The 12,682-nt window shown below is 35.6% G+C and overlaps 2 protein-coding genes across 2 annotated transcripts in view; one reads left to right on the plus strand and one right to left on the minus strand.

The window, feature by feature from the left end:
• LOC110444427 (adenosine monophosphate-protein transferase FICD-like) overlaps positions 1–2,816 on the plus strand; it is a 6,725-nt gene extending 3,909 nt beyond the window's left edge. Inside the window, exon 2 of the mRNA XM_021488809.1 lies at positions 1,649–2,816. Coding sequence (XP_021344484.1) covers positions 1,649–2,715 — 1,067 coding nt within the window. The 3' untranslated portion in view covers positions 2,716–2,816. The remainder of the gene's footprint in view (positions 1–1,648) is intronic.
• Positions 2,817–5,315: 2,499 nt separating this feature from the next.
• LOC110444438 (location of vulva defective 1-like) overlaps positions 5,316–12,682 on the minus strand; it is a 58,136-nt gene continuing 50,769 nt past the window's right edge. The window contains exons 23-30 of the mRNA XM_021488819.1: positions 11,779–11,948; positions 10,089–10,278; positions 9,609–9,743; positions 9,029–9,247; positions 8,626–8,725; positions 7,750–7,873; positions 6,540–6,581; positions 5,316–6,290 (exon numbers count right to left, since the gene is read on the minus strand). Of these exons, the coding sequence (XP_021344494.1) occupies positions 6,179–6,290; positions 6,540–6,581; positions 7,750–7,873; positions 8,626–8,725; positions 9,029–9,247; positions 9,609–9,743; positions 10,089–10,278; positions 11,779–11,948 (1,092 nt within the window). The 3' untranslated portion in view covers positions 5,316–6,178. The remainder of the gene's footprint in view (positions 6,291–6,539; positions 6,582–7,749; positions 7,874–8,625; positions 8,726–9,028; positions 9,248–9,608; positions 9,744–10,088; positions 10,279–11,778; positions 11,949–12,682) is intronic.

Raw genomic sequence — 12,682 nt, forward strand, 5'->3', positions numbered from 1 at the left:
AAGCTATCTGGTAACTGGTGATTGACTCAGACAAGCTATCTGGTTACTGGTGATTGATTCAGAAAAGCTATCTGGTAACTGGTGATTGACTTAGACAAGCTATCTGGTTACTGGTTGATTGACTCAGACAAGCTATCTGGTTACTGGTGATTGACTCAGACAAGATGTCTATCAGTTAACGTTCCATGTATTTCAATACAGTGTAATTATTACATAGTTTTAATACACAGTAACACAAACAAATATCACTGAAGAAAAACACTTTTATTACTGTGTGATAAAATGAGAAATGAATATCATGTTTAAAAAAATAATAAAAACTAGTTATTTGTAACATATTGCTTTTTCTTTTGGAGTTTAATGTTTAAACAGTCTTTATTTGACTTACAGCTGGCATATCTGTTGCATAGTGGTATTTCTTTTTTGTTTTCTTGAAAGCTTTAATAGTTCAATGTACCAGCACAGTTTATATATTATATAGAATTGTCATTGTGGCCTACCCCCTGTCTTTATTTTAATTCTAAAAGTTGTAGTACATGTGTCTTCAAACAGATAGGCTTCCAAATTCACAAGTTCAGGTAGATTTAATGAATATGGCAAGATATATGGTTTAGGAACTGATCCCTGAGGTAACCCTGGAAGTTATGTCGGTCCAGATTTTTCATTCCTTATTAATACCTTCTGAAATCAATGATTTAGAAATTCAATGCTCATGTTCTTCATCTTTTCTACAGAATTTCATATAATGCCCTCTTTCTACATGTTATTATCCTGCATGTGGAACTTATTTAACTGGGTATTCACCATTGTCTTAGTATTCTATACCTAACTGGGTATTCACCATTGTCTAAGTATACTTANTACTGAGTATTCACCTTTATCTTAGTATTCTATATCTTACTGGGTATTCACCATTGTCTTAGTATTCTATATCTTACTGGGTATTCACCTTTATCTTAGTATTCTATATCTTACTGGGTATTCACCATTGTCTAAGTATTCTCTATCTAACTGGGTATTCACTATTATCAGAATATTCTACATATGTTGCCTCATTTCAATTGTGTAGTACTGTTAACTATAAAGTTGTGGATCTTACAGATGTTGATAAAGCTGTTTACTGATCATAAGTGCTTCTTCTGTAGTATATGCTTCCTGAGGGTATGTTCCATACTACATGTACTGTTATAGAAACGTTATGTTTATTATAATAGATACCTGGCTCATACTTTTTACTATCTTGTATGTTGAATATTTATTTGGGCTCCTAAATTATTCCATAGGGACTACTGTTACACATTGCGCTGGTTGTTGACTTCATAAGCAACTTTTTAATAACTACATGTAATACATAGTAAAAAGATGCAAATTCCTGAATCAAAGTATGAAACAGACTTATTGCATGACCATAAAATAGCATTTGTTATCATTTCTACAAAAAAAAATGCAATAAGTATAGGTTGATTTATTACTAGACATGGGCTTATTGCCAGAAAGATACAGTACTTTTACAAAGAGAATATAAACTCTAATGTTGCCCTGTCCTATGCATGCCAAACGCAACAAGTTTGAAGTATGGCACACACAAGAAGTAGGTAGTTTGACCTACTTTTTCTGTGCACTAAATTTGATTTATTATTTTTTGCAGAGGTGATGAAGGAGGCCATACAGGCTATGAACTTGGCTATGGACATGGAGGCACAGGGCAAACATGAAAAAGCCACGCGACTATACGAACATGCACTGAAGCTTGACCCCTCCCACGCAGATATCCTCACCACTTATGGAGAATTTCTGGAGAAACACCAGAAAAACATAGTGAAGGCTGAACACATGTACAGAATGGCTCTAGAAATATGCCCAGAACATAACAAAGCTCTTGCAAACAGAGAGAGAATTCTTCCTCTTGTTGAAGAAATTGACCTTGCCAATTTTAAAAGAATTGATAAAAAATTAGATGCTTTTATTCGAGTGCCTCTAAACCATCCTGGTTTAAGGAGAGCAAAAAAAGAAGCCTATTTTTCCCATATTTATCACACTAACGCTATAGAAGGAAATACTCTGACTCTGTTACAAACACGGGCCATTGTTGAGACTCGACTAGCAGTGGGAGGAAAGTCCCTGGTGGAACAGAATGAAGTTTTAGGATTGGATGCGGCCCTGAAGTACATAAACAACACATTGTGTGGCCGTCTTGGTGAGATTACATTAGATGATATACTCCAAATTCACAACAGAGTTTTAGGATTCGTTGATCCGACAGAGTCAGGAAGGATACGTCTGACTCAGGTGTTTGTTGGCAATTTCCAACCCCCAGCCCCAGCAGAAGTCCCAAAACTGATGAATGAATTTGTTATCTGGTTAAATTCTGAGGAGGCAGTGAAATTACATCCTATAGAACAGGCAGCATTAGCACATTTTAAGCTGGTTGTTATACATCCTTTTTACGATGGAAATGGACGGACTTCCCGCCTCCTCATGAATCTTATACTTATGCAGGCTGGCTATCCCCCAGTCTCAATTAAAGTGGAAGACAGATTAAAGTATTATGAAACTTTAGAAAAAGGCAATGATGGTGATGTGAGGCCTTTTATTAGGTTTGTTGCAGATTGTACAGAACGGACGTTGGATGAATATATTTTAGCGACAAGTGAAAATCCCAGTGCTTTAGGATTAAATACATCTGAAAATGTGATACCTTTTAGTGATATATGATAACATGCTTATTTATATATATTGTTATTTATTTATTTATTTGCTTTTTTTGTTGGATTTTACATGCCAGGAAGTCAATAAAGAAAATATTTTTAATATAAAGCATATCCTTGTTACCTGAATTTTAAGTCTAAGAAAAAAATAGTTTTAAAGGGCATTCATATTGTCATTGATATTTCAGACCGGTATATAAAACCATTTAATGCATTTTTAGGTCACCTGAGCTTTAACTCGGGTGACCTATTGTTATCTGTCTTTGTCCGGCGTCGTGCATCGTCCGTTAACATTTTACATTTTCAACTTAAGCTGAAATACTGTCGAAGAGATTTCATTGATACTTCATTGGAATGTTACTGACATCTCCCTGACCAAGTCAGTGTTGTTATTTTTCGGGTTGATCAGAAATCCAATATGGCCGCCACGACCGCCATTTTGAAAAACTATTTCAAACTTAAAGTCAAGTTCTACTGGGCCGATTTAACTGAACTTCGATAGGAAGGATAAACTCATGGTCGTAACAAAGTGTTGTTATTTTTCGGGTCGATCAAATATCCATTATGGCCGCCACGGAATACTGCAAACACTTTCATATTGCAACATAGTGATCAATTGGAAATCAAGGAGAAATGATGAAAGATTTTTTTTTTATGTAGGTTTTATATGTAGACATAGATTTAATATATATAAGTCTTACCATAATGTGCTGAAAATTACTCAACAAAGTTACTTTATTATTTATATTCAAACATTAAAGAATTTATCTGTATAAAAAAGAGTTTAGCTCGTAAGCATATAATTTAAGTGAAACTGTTATTAAACCATAGTGTAAAAGTTTGGAAAGTACTACCAGTACTGTTTCTTTAATAACATATTGTGTAAATTTTTCAGCAATATTGCCCAACTGTAAATGTATTTCAAAATATTTAAAGGAGATACTGAATAATAATGGTCTTATTCTCCTTTAACGTTTTTAGGGGTCTCTGTGTGAATCATTGCTTTTTTCATATTTTGCCCTTTTTTATCGATTTTGAGTCCAAATTATGGTTTTGTTGTCGCTTCAGTATTCTCTTCATGTCGAGCAGAGGGTTCCCTGGGAAATAACTTGAAATTCGGCATAATTGCCATCCTAACCAAACACAATAAGATTGAGATCCTCACTGTGTTACCATCAAAATTAGTCTCCTTGCTTGCTAGGCATAAATAAACGAACACAATCATGCGACCAGGAGTAGCTCTTGAGGTTGGCTTCGCCCCCTGCGGAATCAGTCCAATTGCTATAACATGGAAACGATTGAGATCCCTTCCCTATAGCACGTATTGGGAATAACGTAACTGTAATGTGTGTTAGCATTAATGTTAAAATGTGCATTTCAGCCCATATATTAAAGTTATAACAACAAGGATATTTTTTCATCTTTTTGGATGTTTTTTTTTTTGGTTCAAAATATTAACGAATAGTATAATGGAGGGAAAGACCCGGACAGGTTCTGATTGGGGAACATTCCCACGTCCTTTTTGTGATGCTTTCACTACAATATTTTGAGATGAAATGTTTATTTAGAAGCCGTGCAACGGAAATGTAAATATATACTTGGGTTGTCAAACCAGACGAATTTTAGTAACTGGTTACTCAACATATCTCCCGACCAAGTAACCGGTTAATCGGTCAGATTGGTGAGCCCAGTACACAACAACAAATCTACAGTATTTTAAACAATCTGAATTAAAAAGTGTTTTCAATTAATATACATTAATTAGCATGATTGTTTACTCATGTTTTTTAAGCTCTCAATACCTAAACGCCGGAAATACATACATGTAACATCAGTTAGTTTATGGACCAATTTGCTCACTACCTGACAACGTTTGCATTCCACAACTTTGAATTCTGGATGAAAAGTAATTTATCATAAAGCATCTTTGGACCAATGAATCAATTTTTATGTATAGGAAAATTGTAAAACTTCCCCGGAAACTGAGTCTTAGAGAGGAATCCTCCTGAACAATTGATCATAATTCAACAGAATTTGCTATGAAGCGTTCTTTTGACTAGAGAATTAAATGTAGAACATAAGGGTTTTGTTCCTCTGGATGCTGAGCCCATTATAATATTTTGCGATGATTCCTTAAATATCCTTGAGAGCGATACATATCTGGATATCTCGTTTTCAAAGCATACCACTGTTTTAAGATCAAGGAACAGGTTATCAAGGTATTTGAAAAGACAGATGAAAAGAACGTGCCTGAAGCTAATCATGGTTTAGGTATATAGCAGCTGTTTATAAGTTTGTCTTGGTACTCGCCTGTCATATTTTGGTTCTGAAGACAAATTTCATAAACTGGAAATATTTTAAGTATATTTCAAATGTACATGTATATATTTTAGTATAGGGACAACAAGCATGTTTGAAGAACTGACAAGTACATGTTTAACATTTCAGCATGTTAAAAACCAGAAAATAAGAAAATAGAAATAAAACCCCAGTTTTGACATATTGATTGTTACATATTAATCATGCAGATCTTTTTGGGGAATTTCGTATTCCAGTCATTTATTTTCAATAAGTTGAAATAATAATATCAACACTGAAATTGTTATATTTTTTTTTATTTTCTCTATAGAACAGATGGAGCCGTACATAGTCTCATTAGCGTCCACCATTGGAAGCACCAAATGTTATTTGGTTTCACTTTCATATATCTCAATGTTTTGAAATGCATCTCAATTTCCATAGAAAATATGACTGGTTCTACCTGTCTTACAATATTATAGCTCTTCAGAGAGATTTTAATGCAAGTATGATTTATCACACAAATGCACCTAAACATTTCTAATTCAAGTGCTGCCGTGGTCAAATGATGTTAATTTGCATTATTATTTACACGGACGTCTTGTAAGCTCCATAGGATATTCATTACAACAATATTATTCTCAACAATAATTGATACACTTACACCAACAGATAAAACGTCAATCACCAGCAAAATTCAACAGACAATGTATTACTGCGTTTTTTAGGACGTTATATTAAATATTAGTTTTACAGTTCCCATTGGACGGAACAATTCTCAGTGTTCCAGGAAACAAATAAATGTAATTTAATTTTTCTGGAATACCATATGCATATAACTACTACATCATATTCGCGAAAACAGCGAATGCTGCTACGGTTATTCAATAACATAAAATATTCACTGTAGTCTGTATAACGACATTGCCGGTTCCTTCAGAGTTCAGAACCTCGCGAGACCAAGAGCAAAGCAACTGCCAGAACTAAGGTAAACTTGGACGTGTTGTTTTAATTTGATATTGGGCATGGGTGAATAGTTCGTTAACTAGTCTGTCTGTCTAATGTCATTGTGTTCAGACGAGTTGAGTAGCGCGTTAAACAATATGTATGCAGTTAGACGTCAATGCCAACAGAGGAAGAGTTGAGTAGCTCGTTAAACAATATGTATGCAGTTAGACGTCAATATCAATAGAGGAAGAGTTGAGTAGCTCGTTGACGAGTCTATGAGTAGAACAGTTGATCATCCCATTGTAACATTTTACTCCAAACAGTGATTTGGACGAGCTGAAATATAGAGAAAATTATGTCAGTGGTATTTACTTGAAATGGCAAAGTGAACATCATTTAATAACGAATATACCAAACGTCAGACAACAATTCAATGTGAATGGAATAGTAAAATATACTCAAGTGTCTCTGTAATCGTATTTCTAAAACATCGTGTCCCTATTTAACACTAGGCATTCGATACTTTACTTGCCAACAATAAAAAGAACACAAATTAATAATTACACCAACGTATGCATGACATACCTATCAAGGTCTGATGGAACAACAGCAATTGCTCGTCTTACTCTGCAAAACAAAACGAAAATCAAAGCAACGTGAAGTAAGGAAGCATTTAAAATAATCTAGCATGTCGATACAAACTAGAAATTAGACACAAGAAAGAAATGCAACAAAAGGGTTATACGATTTAAAACTCCCTTCTAATGTTAAAAGTTTTTGTAATGAGAAATTTGCTTTTTTAAAATAATAGTATCTGCTGTAAACCATGGCTAAAAATCCATTTAGAAAGTAACGTTCGATCTAATGGACTGATTGTCGAACAATAAAGACAGCCACCAAGTGACGTAAAATATTATTAGAAACAAGAAGCAAGGAAACATCCTTTTAAAGACAAATCTAGTTGTTGACCTAATCGATACTCCAGGTGTTACCCTAATCGATACTCCAGGTGTTACCCTAATCGATACTCCTTGTGGTACCCTAATCGATACTCCAGGTGTTACCCTAATCGATACTCCAGGTGTTACCTTAATCGATACTCCAGGTGTTACCCTAATCGATACTCCAGGTGTTACCCTAATCGATACTCCAGGGCCCGTATTCATGAAACCGTTCTCATGCTCAAGCATGGATTTTGTGCTCAAACCAACATTCTTGTAACTCACTTCAATCTTGTCAAACGATCAAAACATCAAATGAAATAAATGAAAACAGTACACGACTTTAAGTCTTTTATAAGTTTTTCCAAATCATTTAAAAAATATAAGTGTATTATCAAGTTATAACCGGAACAAGAAATTAGGCTTGAGCACAAATTTTATACTTGAGCATAAGAACGGTTTCATGAATACGGGACCAGGTGTTACGCTCCTATACGCTGTTTGCACCCCTGGAATATGTCATGCCCAAAAGAAAGCTATTTGGTAAGTCTCAGCGACACCTTACTTCAAAGCCTGTCAATTTTACCGTTACGCTATCGCGCGATTTTTTGTATGTACATCAAAGGCCCAACTTGTATCATCCACAAGGTGGCGCGTGCACAGAACCTTCGATTTTTCCATGACATATCCCAGGGTGCAGAGAGCTTAAAAGAGCGTAACCCTTGAAGTATCGGCGGTGGTTGTTGGCTGAAAGCCAAGGCAAGTTTACTGCTTTGTTCGTCCAGTTTGCACGACCTATCAGTGACACATTGTACTAAAGATCAAAATAATGGATACGGTGGTGTTATGCTTACCCTTTTTTGATGTTCTGAACTTCAATCTCGAACTTGGGAAGTTTTGGTATGATGTCGATGATACATTGTCTTGACCACCATAAGTCACCGTCTTGCATCAACACGAATACTTTATATGGACGATCTGAATATGAAAGGACAAATTAACAACACAAAATCTTATTTAAAAAAAAAAGTATCGGAATTATTTTTCCATTGCGTATAAGTTAATGCAATTATTCTATTATACCTTATTTTAAGTTTCTTGGGCCTTATTTGATTAATACACGTTACGTTTTATGCTACAAATCTACTGTCATACCGAAGCAATTCAGCTCCCTTACAAGTGTTACTATTAGAAAACCTAATACTACCATCGCACGACATCAAAATTATGGATATTTTCGCGTTTATCTGTTGAACGAAAAAAACACACCAAAAACCGAGAATTTCCACACCGCAGACATGTCCTCTTGGTCAAACTAACACGTGTTTACTTTAAGAACAGACTTTCTTTTAGAAGAAGCGTAAAGCATTGCAAACAGAGTTGAGGTTCTTGCACCTGATGCTCATTTCTAAAGGTGTTCCGTTCAAATAAGGCATGATCGCATAATGTAATGCACAATTTGTATTTCAATATATTGTCAAAGTATATGAATATAACAAGGTTTGAATTAAGGCATGATCGTTATACAACGAGGAACACGAAAAATTGCATTACCGTCAGCACCATTCATCTTTCCGCTATGAAACTATAGACTATGTGAGGATTAAACATGGTCATTATACTGGACAAATGTTCATGCCAGTTTCTCCGTCTCGTTCTATTTTTAATTTATGTACTGTTGGACCAGGCAATCACACGGGGAAACAACTGAACTCAGCCTGTCGGCTTACCTGCATCAATGTCTTCGCAAGTGAACCTCACAGTAACTGGCTTAACAAACGTCTCTGTCGATAAGAAATGGATTGTCGGCAAGAAGTCGGTTGGTTCCAGCTATCGTCAAAGAGTATACAATTTCAGTAATATTCGACGGTTGATTGATTGAATGAATTTAAAATAGATTGATGATTAGATTTTAATGTGCCACGAAAAGGACACTAGTCTAACTGATTAGTTGTGATTTTGAAATATGAAAACGTCGTCACTGTTTCTAATACTTAAGACATGATGAACACATGTTAGTGTACTGTTATAGAGTTAAAATATTAAGATAATTTTGTCAATGTTATTGTCTAAGCAAAACACCGTTTAGGCAAAAGCGATCCGCTGCGGAGCTATACATTTAGTAGAACTCACAATTAGGAAAACACTGGCCCTGTCTTGTATAGAGCCAGCGTCAATGCTGATACTGAGCTGTGAGTGGACGACAGTGTGGAGGGTGTGGCTACTCCTGTCTATTGTCCACGACTCCCAATGTCCCCTCAGCCTGCCTGGTAGATATGGCCACTGGTCGCAAGCTACACCTACTACGTGTGTAGGACAGGAAGTCAGATCGCAGCATATACACGGATGATTCTATGATAACAAGATATCATAACATCATTAACAATACTTGTAGTAATGATTTGGCAAAGCTCTCTCTATATATAATATGAAATCAGCAGGAAAATAACCACATATTAGAAGTCTACCGAATCCCAAAAAATAATATTGATTTAAACATAGGCAAATTTCTGATGAGATAGATTCTTCTACAAAAGATGACGAATGTACAGTAAAGTAATGCCAATCTCTTCCCTATTTTCTATTTTGTGATCTGATATTTACTAAAAAGGGGGAAAAAAAATTCAATATCAATAAGGCGCATTCAAACAGTTATAGAACAATTGTCGATGCAATCCCTGTGCTCATTATTACCTAATACAAAGTAACTAACCTCCATTGTTTTCCGCCATGCTGCTGTCATTTGCCAGGAGGTACCGCCATCATAGCTAGAGGCTATGAACAAAGGAAGATCACTCTCCCCATACTGTTGTTCCGATTTGATGGCAACAGCTACCGACACCGCGCCCTGTGTGTGACGTAGGCAAAATGTATACACACATGTTAATCATACATCGAAGTAAATAAAGATTAAGTATTCGATTAAAAATGTTGTCAAACGGTACCGCAATGGTTCGAGCGTCAAAAATGAAACAAAATATTTTTATTACTGCTTCAAAAGTCATGAAAGTTATGGAAGGCAACGCTTCAGCGTCATTTTGTGGCCATGACATCGCATTTAGCTTTATTACTCAAAATTATGCCAAACAATAGCAACTGACCTCAATCCAATTTGACCACATATATGTCAAAATTATCGGTTAGCCTAACAGCTTATGTAGTTTCCCCAATACAAGGTGATTACCCCACGTACCACTTGTGTATTTGTCGAGGCCTGAGTTAAAACTATGACCCCACTACACGGGTGGGAAGCCTGACCACACGGGTAGATATGGTTCGACTTTGACGTCATGACACTCATACTGGCACCAAACACCCTGTCACCCTGTTCCAGTGACACACACGACAGCTTAAACACGAGTTGTCCGAACCTGTCCTCATAACTGAAACCAAAACATTTGCATATTATTATTAGCTAACATGTCAGATTTAAGAGTGATTTTATTTTCACTAATGTTGAAAACATAGTAAAAGGTGTTCTGGTAAATTGCACATTGATATATATAGACATCATCAAGGTCAAAAGCGGACAAAAATTTAGAACAGACGATTTTTAGATCAAAAAGATAACTGGCCATAAATTGTGACCTCTTCATGGTTGAAAGAAACACTAATGGAAGGATGCCCAACGTAATGTTTCTGTGGGACAAAACGGAAAACCTTGTATTTGTATTGATTTTATTTTTAAATGAATAGAAACTAATAGAAATAAAGTCTAGGGTCAGCTCATTATGAAATGAAGTATTTTTTTGTAAAGAGCAAGAGGCCCATTTCAACGCGAACTTGCGCATTTGTGGCATTCTAGTGACCTAAGCATACAAATGAATATATGATTTGAAAACTAAGCACCTTTCTTTTGAAACGAATAGTCCCTTTGGGGCCCCACCCTAGCCCCTCTGGATGGGGCAGGAATTCCAGATATATATATATATTCCAAATACCCTCATCCACCAAAGATAATTCTTTGTTTGAATTTTGAATAATTTTGAATAAATTTAACTTTGAAACAAGTTTGAATAATTTCCTACAGAAAATTGTCAAAATATACCCAAAAGTGTTATTTCCCTATATAAACTATAGTAAATTTTACCCTCTCCCCAAGAGGGAACGGATGACTCAGGGGTCCTGGAATTGACAATTTCAATAAAGCTTGACCTGATGATCTTTCTATCCATGCAGAGAAAATAACTGTAGTACCTCTGAGACTGGAGAAGAAGATTTTTGAAATATTGGTAGATTTTCCCTTTGGGGCCCCGCCCTGGCCCCTAAGGTTGGGGTAGGAATCCCAATTTTACAATTTAAAACTATCTCCTCCAAGGATAATTCTCACCAAGTAAGAATAATTTCCTACAGAAAATTGTCAAAATATACCCAGAAGTGTTGTTTCCCTATATAAACTATAGTAAACTTTACCCCCTCCCCAAAGGAGAACGGATAGCTCGGGGGTCCTGAAATTTGCAATGTAAATAAAGCTCCTGATGATCTTTCCATCCATGCAGACCAAAATGACTGTAGTACCTCTGAGTCTGGTTAGGAATCCCAATTTTACAATTTTGTAGCCTCATCTACCAAGGGTGATTCTGACCAAGTTTGAAAAGAGTCCATCCACTGGTTCTTGAGAAGAAGTTTTTATTTTTCCCTAACCACTGGTTAAAGCTGATCAACCGAGCAACCGGGGCCAGATTTGTCGAACGGGTATACGCTATATATACGCTACACATATAAACAAGACGTGATGACGTAAATGCATCACTGCTGTGTATTATTAACTACGATTTCCTAGAAGACATCACCATGGTGCTGGTAGGGTTTGGCTTTAACTATTAAGAAAACATAAATTGTAAACACATCTAAAGGGGGTATTTCAGGTGTTAACTACTTACACAAATTCTCTAGAAGTTCGGGTGTCGGACCGGAAGCACTCGAGTTCCACTATATCCGGCTGATTGTTATACCACCGATTGATATGCGCCAATTGCTGAAACTCCACTCGGACTTCTTCGTTCTCGCTGACCAACATCCAGTCAGTCACTGACGCCAACATGAAGTCCAGCTTACAAAATTACACCAAAAACGTTTTTAGCGGTATACAACATCTACATATCAAATATATATATATTTGTATTATATAATACCCATCCGCAACATATTTGTGATCATATTGAAATTTGTTTAGTTCACGTTTAAAATGTCGAAAAGAATTATCAAACTAATCTTGTAACAATGCTGTGTCAAAGCAGTCAGAATATAGTGTTAAGACGTTCTCTTTGCAATCATGTTTGAGTGGAGATATATTCGTATGCCTTTAGATTCACGTAAACAAATGTACTTCCTGCTATACTCCTTTACTCGAAACATTGTTATCATTAGAACTTAAGTCAAAGCAACTATGTTTTTAATATATTACCCAGTCGCTTTAAAATATATCACTTAAAAATTTAGAACAATAAATGTATTTAGATAAGACATGATGGAAAATAGCAAAGTAATCAAACCGAAACGTAAAGTAAGCTTAGCGGTCCTTCAGTGTAGGATTTACCAACAATGTGAAATTCCGCAATATGATGGAAAATAATATATATTTAAAGTATGCCGTGCATTGCTCACAGTCAAATTGATTGCAAAGATTTTTAATAAAAGTACGTTTTTTGGTCAGAACAAATAATACATTACTAATTAAATATTAATGAAGACAACACAACGACTTCCACGCCTATAACACAGTCTATAATTTACTCTATGGAAAGAATATTTCTTTATATTTCACAATTATATTCATAATTTGCA

This window comes from Mizuhopecten yessoensis, unplaced genomic scaffold (genome assembly GCF_002113885.1).
Source record: "Mizuhopecten yessoensis strain PY_sf001 unplaced genomic scaffold, ASM211388v2 scaffold2041, whole genome shotgun sequence".
In the NCBI taxonomy this organism is placed as follows: domain Eukaryota; kingdom Metazoa; phylum Mollusca; class Bivalvia; order Pectinida; family Pectinidae; genus Mizuhopecten; species Mizuhopecten yessoensis.